The sequence below is a fragment of the Procambarus clarkii genome, chromosome 43 (genome assembly GCF_040958095.1).
Source record: "Procambarus clarkii isolate CNS0578487 chromosome 43, FALCON_Pclarkii_2.0, whole genome shotgun sequence".
Lineage (NCBI taxonomy): Eukaryota > Metazoa > Arthropoda > Malacostraca > Decapoda > Cambaridae > Procambarus > Procambarus clarkii.
Window position 1 is genome coordinate 7546149 of NC_091192.1, and position 17743 is coordinate 7563891.

Below are 17743 nucleotides of genomic sequence, written 5' to 3' on the forward strand. Positions count from 1 at the left end.
GGATTGTGGTTATAATTAACGTTGAGCGTAGTATTGTGGAAGGAGGAATTTTGGTGAGAGAGGGAGGGAGAGAATTGAGGTACCTGGTTGATACTTGGTTGATGGAGTTCTGTGAGTTCTTCTACTCCCTAAGCCCGGCCCGAGGCCAGGCTTGACTTGTGAGAGTGACAAGTCCGGTTGTGACCAACCACAGCCCGGTTGGTCCGGCACTCCTTGGAGGAATAAATCTAGTTTCCTCTTGAAAATGTCCACGGTTGTTCCGGCAACCCTCACTGTGTGTCAGCCACTCTTCTTTTGCTCACCATACTAGCTTCGTGGTTCGCTATGGGGACCACACATGTACATGGGTATATACAGTGTATATATATTGTGTAATAACAGCAACAGGAGTATGTTGAGGGGAGCTATTTTGGTGAGGGAGGTGACGTCGTAATCGTAGCGTCGTCTGCTGTGTGATTTCCCATGCAGTATATGATGGCCACTGTACTGTTTGGACACAATACCGGCTTACTTGCATAGTTCTGATAAATAAAACATATAGATAGGTATATATAACATGTGTAAATAGTGGAATAAAAACAATAACAGTATGGTGGGAGGAGCAATGTTGGCGAGTAAGATGTTGGAGTGAGGGAGACTGGCTGGGTGTGGCTGCTCACACTCGTAATGTTCTGAATGTGTTGATGGTGAATGTATATAGTGTGTGACAGTGTATAGTGTGTACATATGTTGTAAATATACATAAATGAATATGAAACATTGGTGTAAATAACTGTATAAAGGGAGGAGCAATGTTGGCGAATACATTGTTGGAGGAGTGAGGGAGGGCTGGCTGGGTGTGACAGCTCTCACTCGCGGTGTTCTTAGTGTGTTGGTGAATGTATATAGTGTGTGACAGTGTACAGTGTGTAAATTAGATTGTATATATACATAAATTAGCATGATACATGGTAAATATGTGCAACATATGTGCACAAGTGTCATGCACGTAACACAGTGCATGACACTGTGTTACGTGTCATGTTACATATACTTCGGACAGTACGGATGTTTTACTGCCATAATATAGTGTACGTGTTCATTATACATAAGATTAGCACGTAAAAACAAATAAAATATATTTGGAACTGTGTGCAAAAAATGAGCAAAAATATATTCGCGGCAACTGGCGCGCCCTACTGGCCCCGGGAGCGTACGTCACGGGTGAACGGGGAATGATGACGTCACTCGCCAACTTACGGACCCCATAGCAGCCAAAGTAAGTACAAGTTGGAAATTTTTTTGACATACCCATACTGAGGGAAGGGTTTTGACACTTTAAAAAAACGAAAGAATTTTTTCAAGAGAATTTATTTCCTGCGCACTGGGGAGTGTCATATTTATAGGCCGTGCAGTTAAAGGGTTAAAGAGATGGTAATTTGGTTGGACAGTGCTCTCCTATCTCTCTTCTCCTATTTTGGCCCCTTCGGTTCATGATTGTTTTTCCAAGGTTCTTTTCTTGTTGGCATTGTCTTCTGGGGGGTATGGTTGGGGGCTTCATGCTCTCCTCCGGCGCAGGGGGTTTATGCTCTTTTGGTCGTGGTGATAGGTTTGTTCGTTTGCAGCCGTCTCCTTCTTTTCTGACATAGAATGAGACTGCTGCTTTCCGGAGGGATCCTTGGGTTGTTGATGCTTGGTTGGTCAGGCCGGGGGTGCATCATGTGTTGTGTCCGGTTGCGGCTCTCCACTGTTATTTGCGTGCCATGGCCTCTATGACCAGGGACGCACTTTGGGTTGATCCGGTTTCCCTTCTTCCCTGTTCTCAGGTTCGGGTCTTCCAGGTCGTCCACAGGGTTATTCGGTCTAGCCAGCCTGCGGTCCATCCCCATGCCTATGACGTTCATAAGTTTGCTGCGCTTGCTGCCGTCTTGGGCTGACATTCCGGCACAGGGTTTTTGCCAGTCAAACAGGGGTCCTGGCTGCACGCTACCTCGTTAATGTTCATGGGTCTAGTCGGGCCTGTGTAGCTTTGGGTCGGCGGTTGCAGCCTGTTGTCTTGACTTCAAATTGAGGTGCGAGCACCGACCGCCTCCGTGGTAATTCCCTCTCGCTTTCGTCTTTGGTTAAGTAGCTCTGGGGAGCCGAAGGGGCTCTCTCCAGAAAACCAGCGTTGAATGTAATGAAACACCATTTTCTGGGTGAGACCCTGAGGCTTCCCGGCAACCCTCCGTTCAGCGTTTTTTTCACACATTTTTGACATCCAGCCTCAGACTGGATGTCAAAAAGCTGTGCAGACATGCGGCACGGCTCGTGTGATGTCATGCTCATTTGCTCGTTTTCAATTGGGGGTTCTGTCCACTCGTTTGTCTATTTTTATCATTTTAACCAGAATAGGGGTTTGTTTTGAGGCACTTACCTTTCTGGGTGCCTGGCCCGATCGATGGTAGACATAGAATGCTCCTAATCACGTGCATTTCTATAGGCCATTGCTCCTTATACCTCTCTTAGGAAGGGGGGGCAGGGGGCCAGGTTCTGGCTGTGGTCTCTGTGTAGGCCTAGAACGCCATTCACACTGATGCAAAAGTCTAATGATATTCATATCAGCCTGGATAGCTCCGGAAAGCCTCTGGGTTTCACCCAGAAAATGGCTTTTCATTACATTCAACACTGGGTTTTTTCATCTTCAGCCTGCTCAGTCGCCTCCCAAGCTATCTTGGTCTTTAGACCGGGTGCTCTCGTTTCTCTCCTCTCCTCGGTTTGTGGTGGCCTCTTCGGTTCGGGATTGTTTTCTCAGGGCTTTGTTTTTGTTGACTTTAGCCGCTGGGGGTCAGGTGGGGAAGCTTCATGTTCTTCTCTGGCTCAGTGGGTTTTTGCTCTTTTGGCCCTGGGGGGGGTCATTTTGTTCGTTTGCAGACTTTTCCTCCTTTTCTGGCGATGAATGAGACGGCTGGTTTCCGGAGGGGTCCTTGGGTTGTTGACGCTTGGTTGGTTAGGCCAGGGTGCATCATGTGTTGTGCCTGGTTGCTGCTTTACGTTGCTACCTGCGAGCTACTGGATCAGCAACAGTAGACGTGCTCTGAGTGGACCTAGTTTCCCTGGTTCCCTGTTGCAGGGCTCATGTCTCTCTGGTTGTCCACAGAGTTATCGAGTCTAGCCAAAGTGTGGTCTACCCTCGTGCCCATGATGTGCAGAAGTATGCATCTCTTGCTGCCGTCTTTGGTAATAAGCCTTGGATCGACATTCGGGTGCAGGGGTTTTGGAAACTAAATAGGGTCCTGGCTGCCAGATATCTTGTTAACGTCGCAGGCCCTCCGCGGCCTTGTGTTGCCGTGGGTCATCTGTCACGGCCACTTGTATTGTCTTCGTCATGAGACCTGCAGTGCTGCCTCCTGGGCTAGGGAGGCAGCAGCACTGCAGTCACTGTATACAAACAAAGGGTAAATAACTTCAGAGAGCTAACAGGGCTTCCCCTCAGAAAATCAGCGTTGAATGTAATGAAATGCCATTTTCTGGGCGAGCCTTGGAGGCTCCGTGACACCCTCTCTCCCTCCTGTCGACGGTTTTCATCATTCTCTGAACTGAGGGTGGTGTGGCCTCCTCGCCTGAGTGGGGTATCCCCTCCCCCCCTTTTGGGGGAGGGTGAGGCACTTAACATGCTAGTTGGATGACGTGTTGCTCGTTCCATTATTTTCTATTTGGAGGTGGGGGGAGGGGAGTTCTGGGCTTCTGTTCGAACATAGGTTGCAATTTTCTCCAGTTAAAGGTTTGTAATGGTTCACCTACCTTTCTGGGTGCCATCCCCAGTCGATGGCCATTGCTCAAATGACCATTGCATCCTGCACCTCTCTGAGGGGGCCAGGTTTTGGCTCGTGGCCCCTGGTAGACACTTGAACCCCAAGGACTAATGGCACCAAACTAATATGGCACATGTCAATTTAACACTTTCGCGCTCTCGGCGCTCAAAAAAAAAACAATACCCCAGATGCTTTCGGCACTTCGCGCGCCTATGCGGTAAGACCGAAAAAGTGTACACTCTTTTGACTGTCCTGACAATAATTGAAGGCGCACGTATTTAAATTTAGTATCACTGTGTTCGCAATGAAATTGTCTATAAGAGCATACCTATAAAATGCCGCCCAAGTATAAGGAGTATCAACACCAAATAAAAAACTATGCAGATCACTCGCCGAGAGCGCCAAACAGCACAAAATGTTTCCACTCTCTTAATGGTTGCGAAGCCTACAGTTGTCCTACATTGCTAATTTTGGTATCATTGGAATCGCAATAAAATTCTCTACACGGACATATGCATATGAATGTTTAATATAGGTAATTGCCCACCCGCAAGAGTGTGTGAAGTGGAGAGTAGTTAGCCGCGAGCGCACTGGCGAAAACACAGGGGGGGAAATCATGCTTGGAAAGTTTATACATTTATACGTTTCCTGACCCTACTTTTCTATGTACGTATTTCTTTTTTATACCAATGTGTTCGCAATAAAATTTTCTATAAGATGAAATGTATAACAATTGTACAAAGCATGTGTAAGAGAAGCGCTAAATATAGAACCACGTCGCTCAGTATGCGTTCGCGGCAGAAACGAACGCATTGTTTTCGTTCGTTTGATGTTTGTCATGTTTATACTTGTTGAAACATTTTATAATTTGTATGACAGTGATCGCAGTAAAATTCCCTACACAGACATATACATAACACATACAAATATTTCCCACGTGTCGGATATATCAACGGCTAAAGGGAACCCACTGTCACACGACCGCCACACCCCCAAACATACTTTGTGTTTTTTTTTTTTTTACTCATAGAAGTTTATGTGATATAATATTCATTCTGGTACCAAAAAATTCGCAAATAAATTCTCTACAAAACGTATATAATATAACTTCTTATAGATGATAAAAAATTCCAAATAGGTGTACTTACCCTGTCTATGTTGATTGAAGATCAACAGTTGAGCATTTTTTCTTCACTCCACCATCTTCAGGCTTCTGATCCTGAAGTTGCTCATCTGATGTTTCTTAGGTGGAGTGAGGCCGTTGCCGGTGGTTATTTTTTCTCCACCCAAAATATCTTACTTCGGTGGTACCTTGTGTAGCAAGGCGCAGCGCACAGTGCCACATCACAAGTTTTACATCCATATATCACGTCCCTCCTTTTGCCAGACTTGAAACAAACACGGCATCTTCTTTTTTTAGCCAAGTGCACGAGTTCATGCGTCAACTTGTAGTTGAGACGTTGTTCTGAATCTATAATTCTTCTATTTCTTGGATGCACTGGAGGAATATTGTCTTCTACAGGAACCACCAAACTTGTAGTAGAATCTTCTATGAAATCAGAAACATCAAGTGGTTCTATGTCCTCAATGTCCATTTCAGAATTTGTGGTTGATGAGTGGGCTTGAGGTGTTGAGGTTAACAGAGGACGCCTCGCACCAGATGGCCCGGGTGTTGAAACTGCCGCGTCAGCAGGAGGAGCTGCGCTGGCATCTATGTCGGGAACATGTGGTATGCTTGTTGTTGTTGGCCATTCCTCGCTGTTCCACGCCAATAAGGCTTTTATTCCTACTGCGTGAAACTCTAATAGTGTTAGTTTTTTTGTATCTGTTGAGTAGTGGTTATACAATGCGTATGCATTGTGCATGGCCATTTGCAGAAAATAGAAAGTGATCTTCTTGGTCCATTTGTGGGTTTTTCTTGCAAACTCATAATATTTGACCATTTGATCAAAATGATCAACACCTTTCATGAACTTATTGTAATCCACTATGGCCTTTGGTTTGTTCATTTTCACAATTTCTACTCCAGTTCTCCCGTCACGTTTACGAACGCGTTTCCTGCGCTGTGCTTGAGTAGTGTCGGCATTGTGGATATTGGTGATGACAGAGACAGGGCGCTTGTCCTTCCAAACTATAACAAAGGTGTTATCCTTACGCATGTATACGGTCGTGTCGGTTGCCATTTTACCCTTTACCACTTGTTGCAGATCCTTGGGGGCGCCACGTTGGAGTCTAAGTGTGCCACTTGTGTAAACACCCACTTCACGTAATTGTTCTGTTAGGCTTACCGAGTTATAGTAGTTATCCATATACAAATGATAACCCTTGTTGACTAGGGGCGCCATCAACCCCATCACGGTTTCCACTGTCGTTTTTCCAATTCCACAATACACATCAAATTTATATATGTAGCCTGATTTCCCTTCAGCCAACATATAAAATTTTACACCATATTTATCAGGCTTGTTGGGATTGTAGACCTTGAAAGAGAGGCGGCCGCGCCATGCCATTGTACCCTCATCGAGACTCAATTCTTTTTTGGGGATATATACAGATTCAAATTTTTCTGAAAAATAGTCCATTAGTGGTCTAACTTTTATCAATCTGTCACTACTATTCACTGGAACGCCTTTTTTGTTATACATGTGGAAGAACTTAGAAATGTGTTGGAACCGAGCAGACGACATAAACAAGTTGAAGAATCGACAATGCCACATCTGATTCGTCTGCCAGTACATCCTCATTGTAGGCATCTTCACTATGCCCATCAGTATGCACAGGGCCAAATATCGGGCCATTTCTTTCACCGACACTGGTTTCCACGTTTTTCTTGCTGACTCAGCCATGAGATGTATGACGTGTGTGGCATGCAAATTGGTTTCATACGATAAGTATTCAACCACTGCTCTAGTGAAAAATAGTTGTAAAAACTGCAATGGAGTAGCAGGTAGTGGAATTGTTAGGCCAGGGGTTGCAGTAAAGTCATCAACGATGGGAGGAGTATTGCTACGATTCCACTCATCACCCAGCCTAGCCCTCTTTGGTACCGGACACGTGCGGTTACCGCGTGGCGGGGCTGGGGCTTCTTCATCACTCTCATCCTCACTCTCACTCGAAATATCATCATCACTTGTGGAAACCTCATTTACTCAAATTTTGGGTAAATTGTTAGGATGTAGTCCAGAACACCTGAGTCAATGAAATAGTTACACAGTTGGTGGTACAAGAGGCCAGGAGGTCTAAAGTCCTTTACGGTTTCACATTCAACAATATAGTGTTCTCGTGAATGCATTAAAGGTTTATCACAGAGTTTACAATCATTTTCCGGTTCATCAGCCTCCAAATCATCATCAGAAGACCCTGAAAAGGCTTCAACGTCGGGAATCTTGGATGGAGTGAGATTGACCCCACGATACAGATCGAAAATCCTGGCGATCTCTTCTGCTTTCCTAGATTTCCTACCTTTGTTTTGCATTCCACTGCTTGTTCCTGGTGCAGCATCCATGTTGAAGGTATTGAATGGGTTTTAGGTACACGAGAACGGAAATAAATGCGTAAAATGGGTCACGTTTGCCGCGAGAGGGGAGCGCAGTATGGGCACTTGGCGTGTCAACAAAACAATGGGCCGACCACGTGACCGGGTAGGCTGAGATGCCATGTGTTCGGTGAGGGAGAACGGGAATTTCACGGAGAAAAATCTGAGAGTATCCCCATCCATTTCGGTTAGAAAATGGAATTTATAGAAATATTTTTTCGATGGACTACAAAAGTAGTCTGTTATGCGGAATCGTAAGAAAAAACGGTGACGAGCTATCTCTAATCTAAAGCGCGAAAGTGTTAATAGCTTCAGGGAGCCTCCGGGACTCGCCCAGAAAATGGCGTTTCATTACATTCAATGCTTGTTTTTTTATAAATGAGTGCTGGTAAGATGGGTCACCACGAGTGTAGGCCTCATTGTTTAACTGCACTTGGGTAATTACACACAATTATTATGTATACAGTAGTTACATGCTGTTGATTTTCATTAAAACTTATTCTCGGTAGATTACATCGGAGTTTTTGGGAGACACTTTCATTACATGGTGTAACATAGTATAAACTGTATTTAATTCAATAGATAGTATAACATATTGAATAAATACCCCTCCCACCAGGATGATGAAGCAGCTCTTCCAACTTTAACGGGTTTGGAAGCACTTGTTCGTTCTCAGTTGATCTGTGAAAAGATCATCTTAAGGGACTCTGCATCATATCTCTCATCATACATCTCCAAGTGAGGACTACCTTCCATGAAAAAATGAAAACTTAAAATGGAGTACAATACTTTAAGAAGGGCAAGAGTTAGGAGAGTGGAGGCAGTGTTTGTTGTATGGTGGTGAAGCACTTGTCACTACCCACTGCTGGTGTATATAATTATAATAATAATGATAAATTACAGTAATAGTTTATTGTGGCAGTTGCACAAGTGCCTGGTGCTAAAGATCATTCAGGACCAGTGATTCAGGTCAAACTTTTATTCTGCGCGAATATGAAAATGGTTGTTAATTTAAAGAACATTGGTTTGCTGTGATAATAATAATTGGCTGTTTGCCTCATATTTGGCACAAGCATGAAGACAGTTGCAAGTGGCATTAACACTTATATGGTATAGTTTGCTAAAACAGGTTTTAATAGTACCATAGCTTATTAGGGTGTGACTTTAATTTGCCTTTTCTGTTGTAGGTGGTTATGGATTACTGCCTTTATATTCTTTCATTGACTAGAACATTCAATTTGTTGTTAAGAGGTATAGTAAGCGTCGAGGAACCCACCTTGATAGGTATATTGCTCTAATTCACAGACTCAAGATGCTCTATTTCAGGTAATCCCCAGCTATAGGAAATAAGGTCACCATATGTCCAGTCTTTTTATCCCATTTTGGGCTGAATTATTCTTTTGCATTTGCTTAATTAATATCACAAGATGCTAAATTATTCATATTCTAGGTAGACACTGGTTAGTCCAGTGTGTCCATAATGTACAAACTACCAAGAACACAGTGATGCCATTTTGCCCCCCCCCCCCCCCCTAAGCCATAAATACAGCCTTAGATGTATCTTGGAAGGAGCAATAGGTGTAGCAGATGTCCCGTACAGTCAGTCCCACCCTCTCTCCAGTAAAGTCTAGCATCTCTCCTTAGGAACCAACATGGCACTGAGGGAAACAAAAATACCAGAAAATGAGCATATTGTGGTGGGTGTTGATGGTTGTGTGCCACCTTGATGGTGTGTAATGTTGGCAGGTATCATTAGTTTTTCTTGAGCTTAAGGTGTTCGTACTATAAGGCCTCTGTCATACCAGATCCCTAAGACTTGAAAAACCTACCAAGGCATGACCAAAATCTGCTTCTTTCACAGAGATGAGATCATTAGAATCAAAGATAAACCCAAACTAAGGAAGCTGCACAAAAGCCACAGGTGGGTAAAACAAACCAATTCTCTTTAGACATTTAGGAAAGCACAGCAAACAATAGCTGATATTGGGTAAATAAAGCTTGCTCCTGCTCACCTGGTGCCACCAGATGGCAGCTCTGGTCATCCTGGATCTCATGCCAATATCTCCTCATTCATGAACCAAACATTGTCCCCAGAATTCCGTGGATTAAAGGGAACAAGGGCAGTTCATTATATTTGATGCTTTATATACATATATATATAGAGGGCATTGTGAGGACAAGGAAGCCATAATAAAATCAAGATTTTTCAAAACCAGTAATAATACCAAGCCCTTGTAAATTTAGAAATAATTCAGTGTAGGTAAGCAAGCTTTATATCCCCATTATGGAAGATTTCCTTATTTTATTACTTTTATTTGGGGAGCCCCTCCTGCTCCCTGGAGCTATTGACTAATGTGCGATACATTAGATCAGAGCATTAGTCAATGGAGTTCAGCCTACCAGGGACCACGAGCCAGATCCTGGCCCCCCTCATAGAGGCACAGGGAGCAATGGCCCCTAGAAAACTCTCCTCTGGTTGGGGGGTTTTCCTTATCTGCCGTCGACCGGAGTTAGGCACGCAGAAGAGTAGGCATAACAAAACAGACCCCCACATGGTAAGAACATTACAACCAAAAACTGAATAGAGGCAGAACTCTCTCAAATCCTAAGGAAACTAGTAAACAAGCAAAAGTCACACCTCGCCACCATGCCGCTCGTCTGCGCAGCCCTCCGCTTCCCTCCTCAGGAGTAGGAGGGGGAGCACTGGACCCCGCGCGCCGGCTACCCAGCAACTCTAGTTCATTGGCTAATGAGATCGGGGGTGGTCGTTAACTCTGGCTTCGGTTTCCAGGCAGTTTTTGCCTTAGCAGTGTCCTCTGCTGTTCATGGTGTGGTGGCCAGGTGTACTTAAGTGTATCGAGGCTGCATGCATTTAGGGCAGCCTTCCATACATGCCCTGTGAGTACCACCTAAGGATGGTACCCTTAGGTGTCAGGGTTTTCTTCCTTGGTGTTATCGTGATGACATTTCCATAGGGGTTTTTGCTGCTCGGCCCTTACCCCTGCCCTTGGGGCCAGCTGGGGTTTCATGACCCTTGTTTGGCCTTGGGTGGGGAGTGGTATTGTTGCTGGTTGGGGCATCAAGGTGTTGTAAACCCAGCTTACCTATACAGTGGCTGGTTCCTGTTTCCTCTGGGGACGTTGTACTTTTGCAGGGTTTTTCTTTTTACTTTTTTTTTTGTTGGCCTGGTGGGGGATCTGCCTGGCATGGTTGTAGATCCACTTAAAATATTTTGGTGGCCCTTCGCTAGGTCCCATGATTGTAAACGTCGCAGGGGTTTCAGTGTTTTTATCTTTCCCTTGTTAGCTTTGGGTCTAACCGGTTAGCAACACCTTGGCCGGGCTTCCCATAGCAGTCAGGCTTCAGGCCCTGGAAAACCCTGTCGGGGCTTGGTGGACCTATGGATGTATCTTCCAAGTTCCAGCTTGCCTCGTGCGAGTTTGAAGGTTGCTGTGTGCCCTTATTCCTGGGTGACAGTCACAGTTTTTGCCTCCATCATGCTGCCTGTTGAGTTACCGACACCTTTGACCCAGAGTCTTGCAAGACGTACTCTTTGCTTGTTCTCCAATTTACCCATTCTCATGATTTATATTCGGGTACAGGCAGCATCCACATTGTATGCTAGGTTTAGGTTGGTTCCCCACCCGGATGCCCCAAGACTGTCCCATTTTGGTTATAGGGACCCGGATTTTGGGGGTCTCAGTCACTTCGACTTTGGTTCCGTCCATGCTCTCTGGTCGTTCCCCTGTTGTTCGTTCTGCCCACCCCTGTTCCGGCTCTCAATCATCTGAGGGTTTCAGAGTCGGAGTGGGGTTTAGTTGGGGTTTAGTTAGTAATGAAACTCGGGTTGAGAACAGAGGCATTCGAGCCAGTTTCTCTTGCTGAGGCTTCTGGGTCCCACCAGCAGGCCCCCCTTCTTTTCTGCCTTTCCCTTGGACTCTGCCTTTTCTTCAGGGGTAAAGGGTATGGAGGACTGCTCTGTCCCAGGTCCTGGTTTTGGGGATTCTGGTGCTGGGGAGGAGTTGACCTGGGGGTTTCAAATGCACCCGTATTGGGTGCATTTGAAGGCTCCAGAGTCTTCCTGGCTGGCAGACTGCCCATTATTTTCGTTGGGGGCGTGGCATGACTATCAGACCCCGCACGCTTGCATGGTGGGAAACTTGTACTGTTCTACAGGTTTACCTTGGAATTGGAATGGAATTGGAACAGAAAGCTATACAAGCGATAAAAAAAAATCTGAAATATTTTTTCACATACGCAAAATCAAAATCAAAAACCTTGACCAGTATTGGACCGTTAATTACAAATGAAGGTACGTACACAGAGGACAACAAAGAGATTAGTGAAATTCTAAGAAGCCAGTATGAGGCTATGTTTAGCACACCAATAAACATCATGAAAGTTGATAACCCAGACAGCTTCTTTATGAATGACATTCAAGCTGCAGATAATATAACGGATATTAACACGATCTCACAAGACTTTGAAAGAGAAATTGACAACATGCTCATGCACTCAGCCCCTGGGCCTGACTCATGGAATTCAATATTCATAAAGAAATGTAAAGTACCAGTAGCGAGAGCACTCAGCGTAATATGGAGAAAGAGCCTAGATACAGGGGAGATACCAGCAGCACTTAAACCGGCAGATATAGCTCCGTTGCACAAGGGGGGGAGTAAAGCCTTGGCAAAAATTTATAGGCCAGTTGCACTAACATCACACATAATAAAAGTGTTTGAAAGAGTGATTAGGAATCAAATTTCTAGTTTTATGGAAAACAATGAATTGCACAACCCAGGACAACATGCATTTAGTGGGAAGATCCTGTCTGTCACAGTTACTCAACCACTATGACAAAATCACAGAAGCCCTACAAGAAAAATGCAGATGTTGTATACACAGACTTTGCAAAGGCGTTCAACAAATGTGACCATGGGGTGATAGTTCACAAATTGAGGTCAATGGGAATAACTGGAAAAGTAGGACGCTGGATACTCAATTTCCTGTCGAACAGAACACAAAGAGTAACAGTCAATCAAATAAAATTGAGTCCAAGCGATGTTAAAAGCTCTGTACCTCAAGGGACAGTCCTTGCACCACTACTGTTCCTTATTCTCATATCAGATATAAACAGAAATACACGTCACACCTTCGTGTCGTCCTTTGCAAATGACACAAAAATCAGCATGAAAATTACCTCTGCTGAAGACATTCAAAAACTACAAGCAGATGTCAACAAAGTTTTCGATTGGGCAACAGAAAATAACATGATGTTTAACAGTGATAAATTTTAGGTACAGTACTCAGGTACGGCAAAAATGAGGATCTGAAACATAATACAGGGTACAAAACACAATCGAATCTTCCCATAGTAGAAAAACAGCATGTCTGTTTTTCTACTACTTTGCTACTACTTCCCATAGTAGAAAAACAGATTTGGGAATAATGATGTCCGACGATCTAACGTTTAAGGTGCATAACCAAGCAAATACTGCGTCAACCAGAAAAATGATCGGATGGATTACGAGAACTTTCAAATCCAGGGATCCCATCACAATGGTTGTACTCTTCAAGTCACTTGTGTTGTCCCATCTCGAGTACTGCTCAGTATTCACTTCCCTCTTCTGAGCAGGAGAGATTGCAGAAATAAGAGGGAATGCAGAGAACATATACGGCACGCATAGACGCGATAAAGCACCTAAATTATTGGGATCGTCTCAAAGCTCTCCAATTGTACTCTCTAGAAAGGAGACGAGAGAGATACCAAATAATATACACATGGAAAGTACTGGAGGGCCGGGTCCCAAATCTACACAGTAAAATAACAACATACTGGAGTGAACGATATGGAAGAAAATGCAAGATTAAACCAGTGAAGAGCAGGAGTGCCATAGGCACAATCAGAGAACACTGTATAAACATCAGAGGTCTGCGGTTGTTCAACGTCCTCCCAGCAACTATAAGAAATATTGCCAGAACAACCGTGGACATATTCAAGAGAAAACTGGACTGTTTTCTAAGAGAAGTTCCGGATCAGCCGGGCTGTGGTGGGTATGTGGGCCTGCGGGCCGCTCCAAGCAACAGCCTGGTGGACCAAACTCTCTCAAGTCGAGCCTGGCCTCGGGCCGGGCTTGGGGAGTAGAAGAACTCCCAGAACCCCATCAAGCAGGTACCTGAGGGGAAGGGGGGACAAATTTGAGTGCCTTAATGCGTGCTTGTTTGCCCCACTGTGCTTCCTCGAGATGTCGGGCTTGTGCATTTGCATGTGCAGGTTCCCTCCCTTTCGGCGTCTTTGGTTGCTGAGGACTTGCGCACTCGTGGGCATTTGGCTTCAATCTTGCGCTTCTTTTCCCTTCTCGAGCTGCCCTTGGACTGGCTTGAGGAGGATGGAAGGGGGCATTGGGTGCCTGGCCATCATCTGCAGCGCTGGCTTCGGTGTCAAGGGCATCAGTCACACTGTTGAAGCCGATTGTGCTGATTCTCAAGGAGACAGTGTCTCTGTTCTTTGCTTCTCGCCTTGCGTGCCAGAAGGCTTTGGTCGCTCTCTTTAAAATTTGCTTGTGCCCTGGCTCTTCGGTTTTTGTCACCATATTGTCCGTTGCTGTTTGCGGAGACTGCTGTCATGCAGTTTCTGCAGGCATCTTTGTCTAGTTGTCATCCTTTGTCGGATTTGTTGGTTCTCTGGATCACACTGGGTGGACTTGTTGGTCACACCTCGGCAGTGAGCTGTGACATTTGTTTGGTTGCTTGTTTCCTTGAAATTTGAGGGAGTTCTGCCTCTCTGGTTTTCGATTGCCATGTGGGGGTCTGCTTTGTTATGTCTACCTTTCTGGGTGCCTAACCCTTGTCGATGACAGATAAGGAAAACCCCCAACCACAGGGGGATGGGGTTTCCAGGGCTCTTTGCTCCCCGTGCCTCTCTGAGGAGGCCAGGTTCTGGTCCGTGGTCCCCCTGTAGGCTGAACTCCATTGACTAATGCCCTGATCTAATGTATCGCATATTAGCCCGATAGCTCCAGGAAGCCGAAGGAGTTCACCCTGAAAATAACATTTCATTACATTCAATGATTTTTTTTTAAGCTTACTATGGGTAGTATCTGTCTAATTAAGTTCTGAGAATTTGTATTGGCTGTTTGTTCTTGTTTAGCTAAATTGGTGAATTGTATTAATAAATAATTTGTTTGGTAGTTTGCATGTCAAATGACAATTAAGATGCTAATGAGTGGGTATTATGTCATCTGGCAAATGCTATGTTCCCTCTTCAGTTGAAATTTGAGGAGCATGAATTGAAGTTAATATAATCATGTAAGTACAGTATGTCATTACTATCAAACACACACCATCATTACTCAATGGTTATCATGAGGTGGGGGAATAAACATCACAAAGCTTCCAGATTCTCTCTCAAACTTTTTTGCATATACAGTTTTTGCCAAAAGGTATTTAAATTTTATAAGTAATGTTAATGAACTTGAAGTTTAGTGGAGAGTGAATAGAAATACAGCAATAGTGATTAGGGAGAAATAAATAATGTAAGTAACCAGGTTATATGGGGGCAGCATTTCAATCACTTGTTGTTGTTATTACATTTAATAAATCAGTCAGGATTTTTTTGTGGTGGGAGGAGGGAGGAGATTTCGGTATGTTTTCCTGTATAAAACATCCTAATTTATAATTTCAAATTTTGTTAGTTTACACATTGAGGGACAATTGTATTTAAATATAGCCACTGTACTGCACAAGAGTATTGTAATGGTTGAGACCTATTTTATTGTATTATTAAAAAGAAGCACACTGTACTTCTGTTCCCACTTCAGCATTGTAAAGAGTGGGAATTTTGAGAGGTACATAAATTGTCCCCACAAGTTCTTAAGGGTTGTGTTTGGTGTTTGTACAGCAGGGCCAAGATTGTACCTAGGTGCACTAGCTTGTCTCTCTAGCAGTGCACCATGGCTGGTGTCTATAGCAGTGCACCATGGATGGTGTCTATAGCAGTGCACCATGGCTGGTGTCTATAGCAGTGCACCATGGCTGGTGTCTATAGCAGTGCACCATGGCTGGTGTCTATAGCAGTGCACCATGGATGGTGACTATAGCAGTGCACCATGGCTGGTGTCTATAGCAGTGCACCATGGCTGGTGTCTATAGCAGTGCACCATGGCTGGTGTCTATAGCAGTGCACCATGGCTGGTGTCTATAGCAGTGCACCATGGATGGTGACTATAGCAGTGCACCATGGCTGGTGTCTATAGCAGTGCACCATGGCTGGTGTCTATAGCAGTGCACCATGGCTGGTGTCTATAGCAGTGCACCATGGCTGGTGTCTATAGCAGTGCACCATGGATGGTGACTATAGCAGTGCACCATGGATGGTGTCTATAGCAGTGCACCATGGATGGTGTCTATAGCAGTGCACCATGGCTGGTGTCTATAGCAGTGCACCATGGCTGGTGTCTATAGCAGTGCACCATGACTGGTGTCTATAGCAGTGCACCATGGCTGGTGTCTATAGCAGTGCACCATGGATGGTGACTATAGCAGTGCACCATGACTGGTGTCTGTAGCAGTGCACCATGACTGGTGACTATAGCAGTGCACCATGGATGGTGACTATAGCAGTGCACCATGGCTGGTGACTATAGCAGTGCACCATGACTGGTGACTATGGCAGTGCACCATGGCTGGTGACTATAGCAGTGCACCATGGCTGGTGACTATAGCAGTGCACCATGGATGGTGACTATGGCAGTGCACCATGACTGGTGACTATGGCAGTGCACCATGGATGGTGACTATAGCAGTGCACCATGACTGGTGACTATAGCAGTGCACCATGGATGGTGACTATAGCAGTGCACCATGACTGGTGACTATGGCAGTGCACCATGACTGGTGTCTGTAGCAGTGCACCATGGATGGTGTCTATAGCAGTGCACCATGGATGGTGTCTATAGCAGTGCACCATGGATGGTGACTATAGCAGTGCACCATGGATGGTGACTATAGCAGTGCACCATGGATGGTGTCTATAGCAGTGCACCATGACTGGTGTCTATAGCAGTGCACCATGGATGGTGACTATAGCAGTGCACCATGGATGGTGACTATAGCAGTGCACCATGGATGGTGTCTATAGCAGTGCACCATGGATGGTGACTATAGCAGTGCACCATGGATGGTGACTATAGCAGTGCACCATGGATGGTGTCTATAGCAGTGCACCATGACTGGTGTCTATAGCAGTGCACCATGGATGGTGACTATAGCAGTGCACCATGGATGGTGACTATAGCAGTGCACCATGGATGGTGTCTATAGCAGTGCACCATGGATGGTGACTATAGCAGTGCACCATGGATGGTGACTATAGCAGTGCACCATGGATGGTGTCTATAGCAGTGCACCATGGATGGTGTCTATAGCAGTGCACCATGGATGGTGACTATAGCAGTGCACCATGGATGGTGTCTATAGCAGTGCACCATGGCTGGTGTCTATAGCAGTGCACCATGGCTGGTGTCTATAGCAGTGCACCATGGCTGGTGTCTATAGCAGTGCACCATGGCTGGTGTCTATAGCAGTGCACCATGGCTGGTGTCTATAGCAGTGCACCATGGCTGGTGTCTATAGCAGTGCACCATGGCTGGTGTCTATAGCAGTGCACCATGGCTGGTGTCTATAGCAGTGCACCATGGCTGGTGACTATAGCAGTGCACCATGGCTGGTGTCTATAGCAGTGCACCATGGCTGGTGTCTATAGCAGTGCACCATGGATGGTGACTATAGCAGTGCACCATGGATGGTGACTATAGCAGTGCACCATGGCTGGTGTCTATAGCAATGCACTATAGACACCATAGATGGTGTCTATCACTTGTCATTATTCGGCTGAAGAACCTATACCAGAAATCCCTCTACTGTTACGCTGTTATTTTTAAAGATTGTCAATTACCAATTTTTAGTTTAAAATCTTAATGTTTTGTTAATGCAAGATGAGAGTCTCTTTCATGGGGTATGTGGTGTATTACCGAGTTTGTGCTAAATCAGTAGTAATCATTACAGGAGTCACGGTAAATTGATGGCAACTGTAAAAACACTAAAAGAATAATGTTTAAATGCTGTATTAAAAATGCAGTGCTGTACATAATCCATCTTTGTACCTTTTTGTTCAGGAATATGTTAATTTAGTTTGTACAGATGATATACATTATCCAGTTGAGGAAGCACATGAAAATGTTTGATAATTTAAATTAACCTAAGTTTTCAGTAGATAGTTGTAAAAATTTAGATTTTGTGTGTGTTGTTGCTTTTAAAATTGTATTTTAATTTGTTATTCTTGTTAATAAAACTTAATGACAATCAGTATAGTTCAAGAATTTCATCTTCATACCTCAGTAGTTGGTCCAAGAAGCTAGGATAAAACACTCAATCCTTG

At 44.7% G+C, this 17743-nt stretch overlaps 1 protein-coding gene across 2 annotated transcripts in view; it reads left to right on the forward strand.

Annotated features, from left to right (window-relative positions):
- The window catches only part of Setd3 (SET domain containing 3), a 115016-nt gene extending 97341 nt beyond the window's left edge, over positions 1–17675 (forward strand). For both annotated transcript variants that reach the window (XM_045738489.2, XM_069300018.1), the window contains exon 12: positions 7928–17675. In XM_045738489.2, coding sequence (XP_045594445.2) covers positions 7928–8050 — 123 coding nt within the window. In that variant the 3' untranslated portion in view covers positions 8051–17675. The remainder of the gene's footprint in view (positions 1–7927) is intronic.
- Positions 17676–17743: the final 68 nt, after the last annotated feature.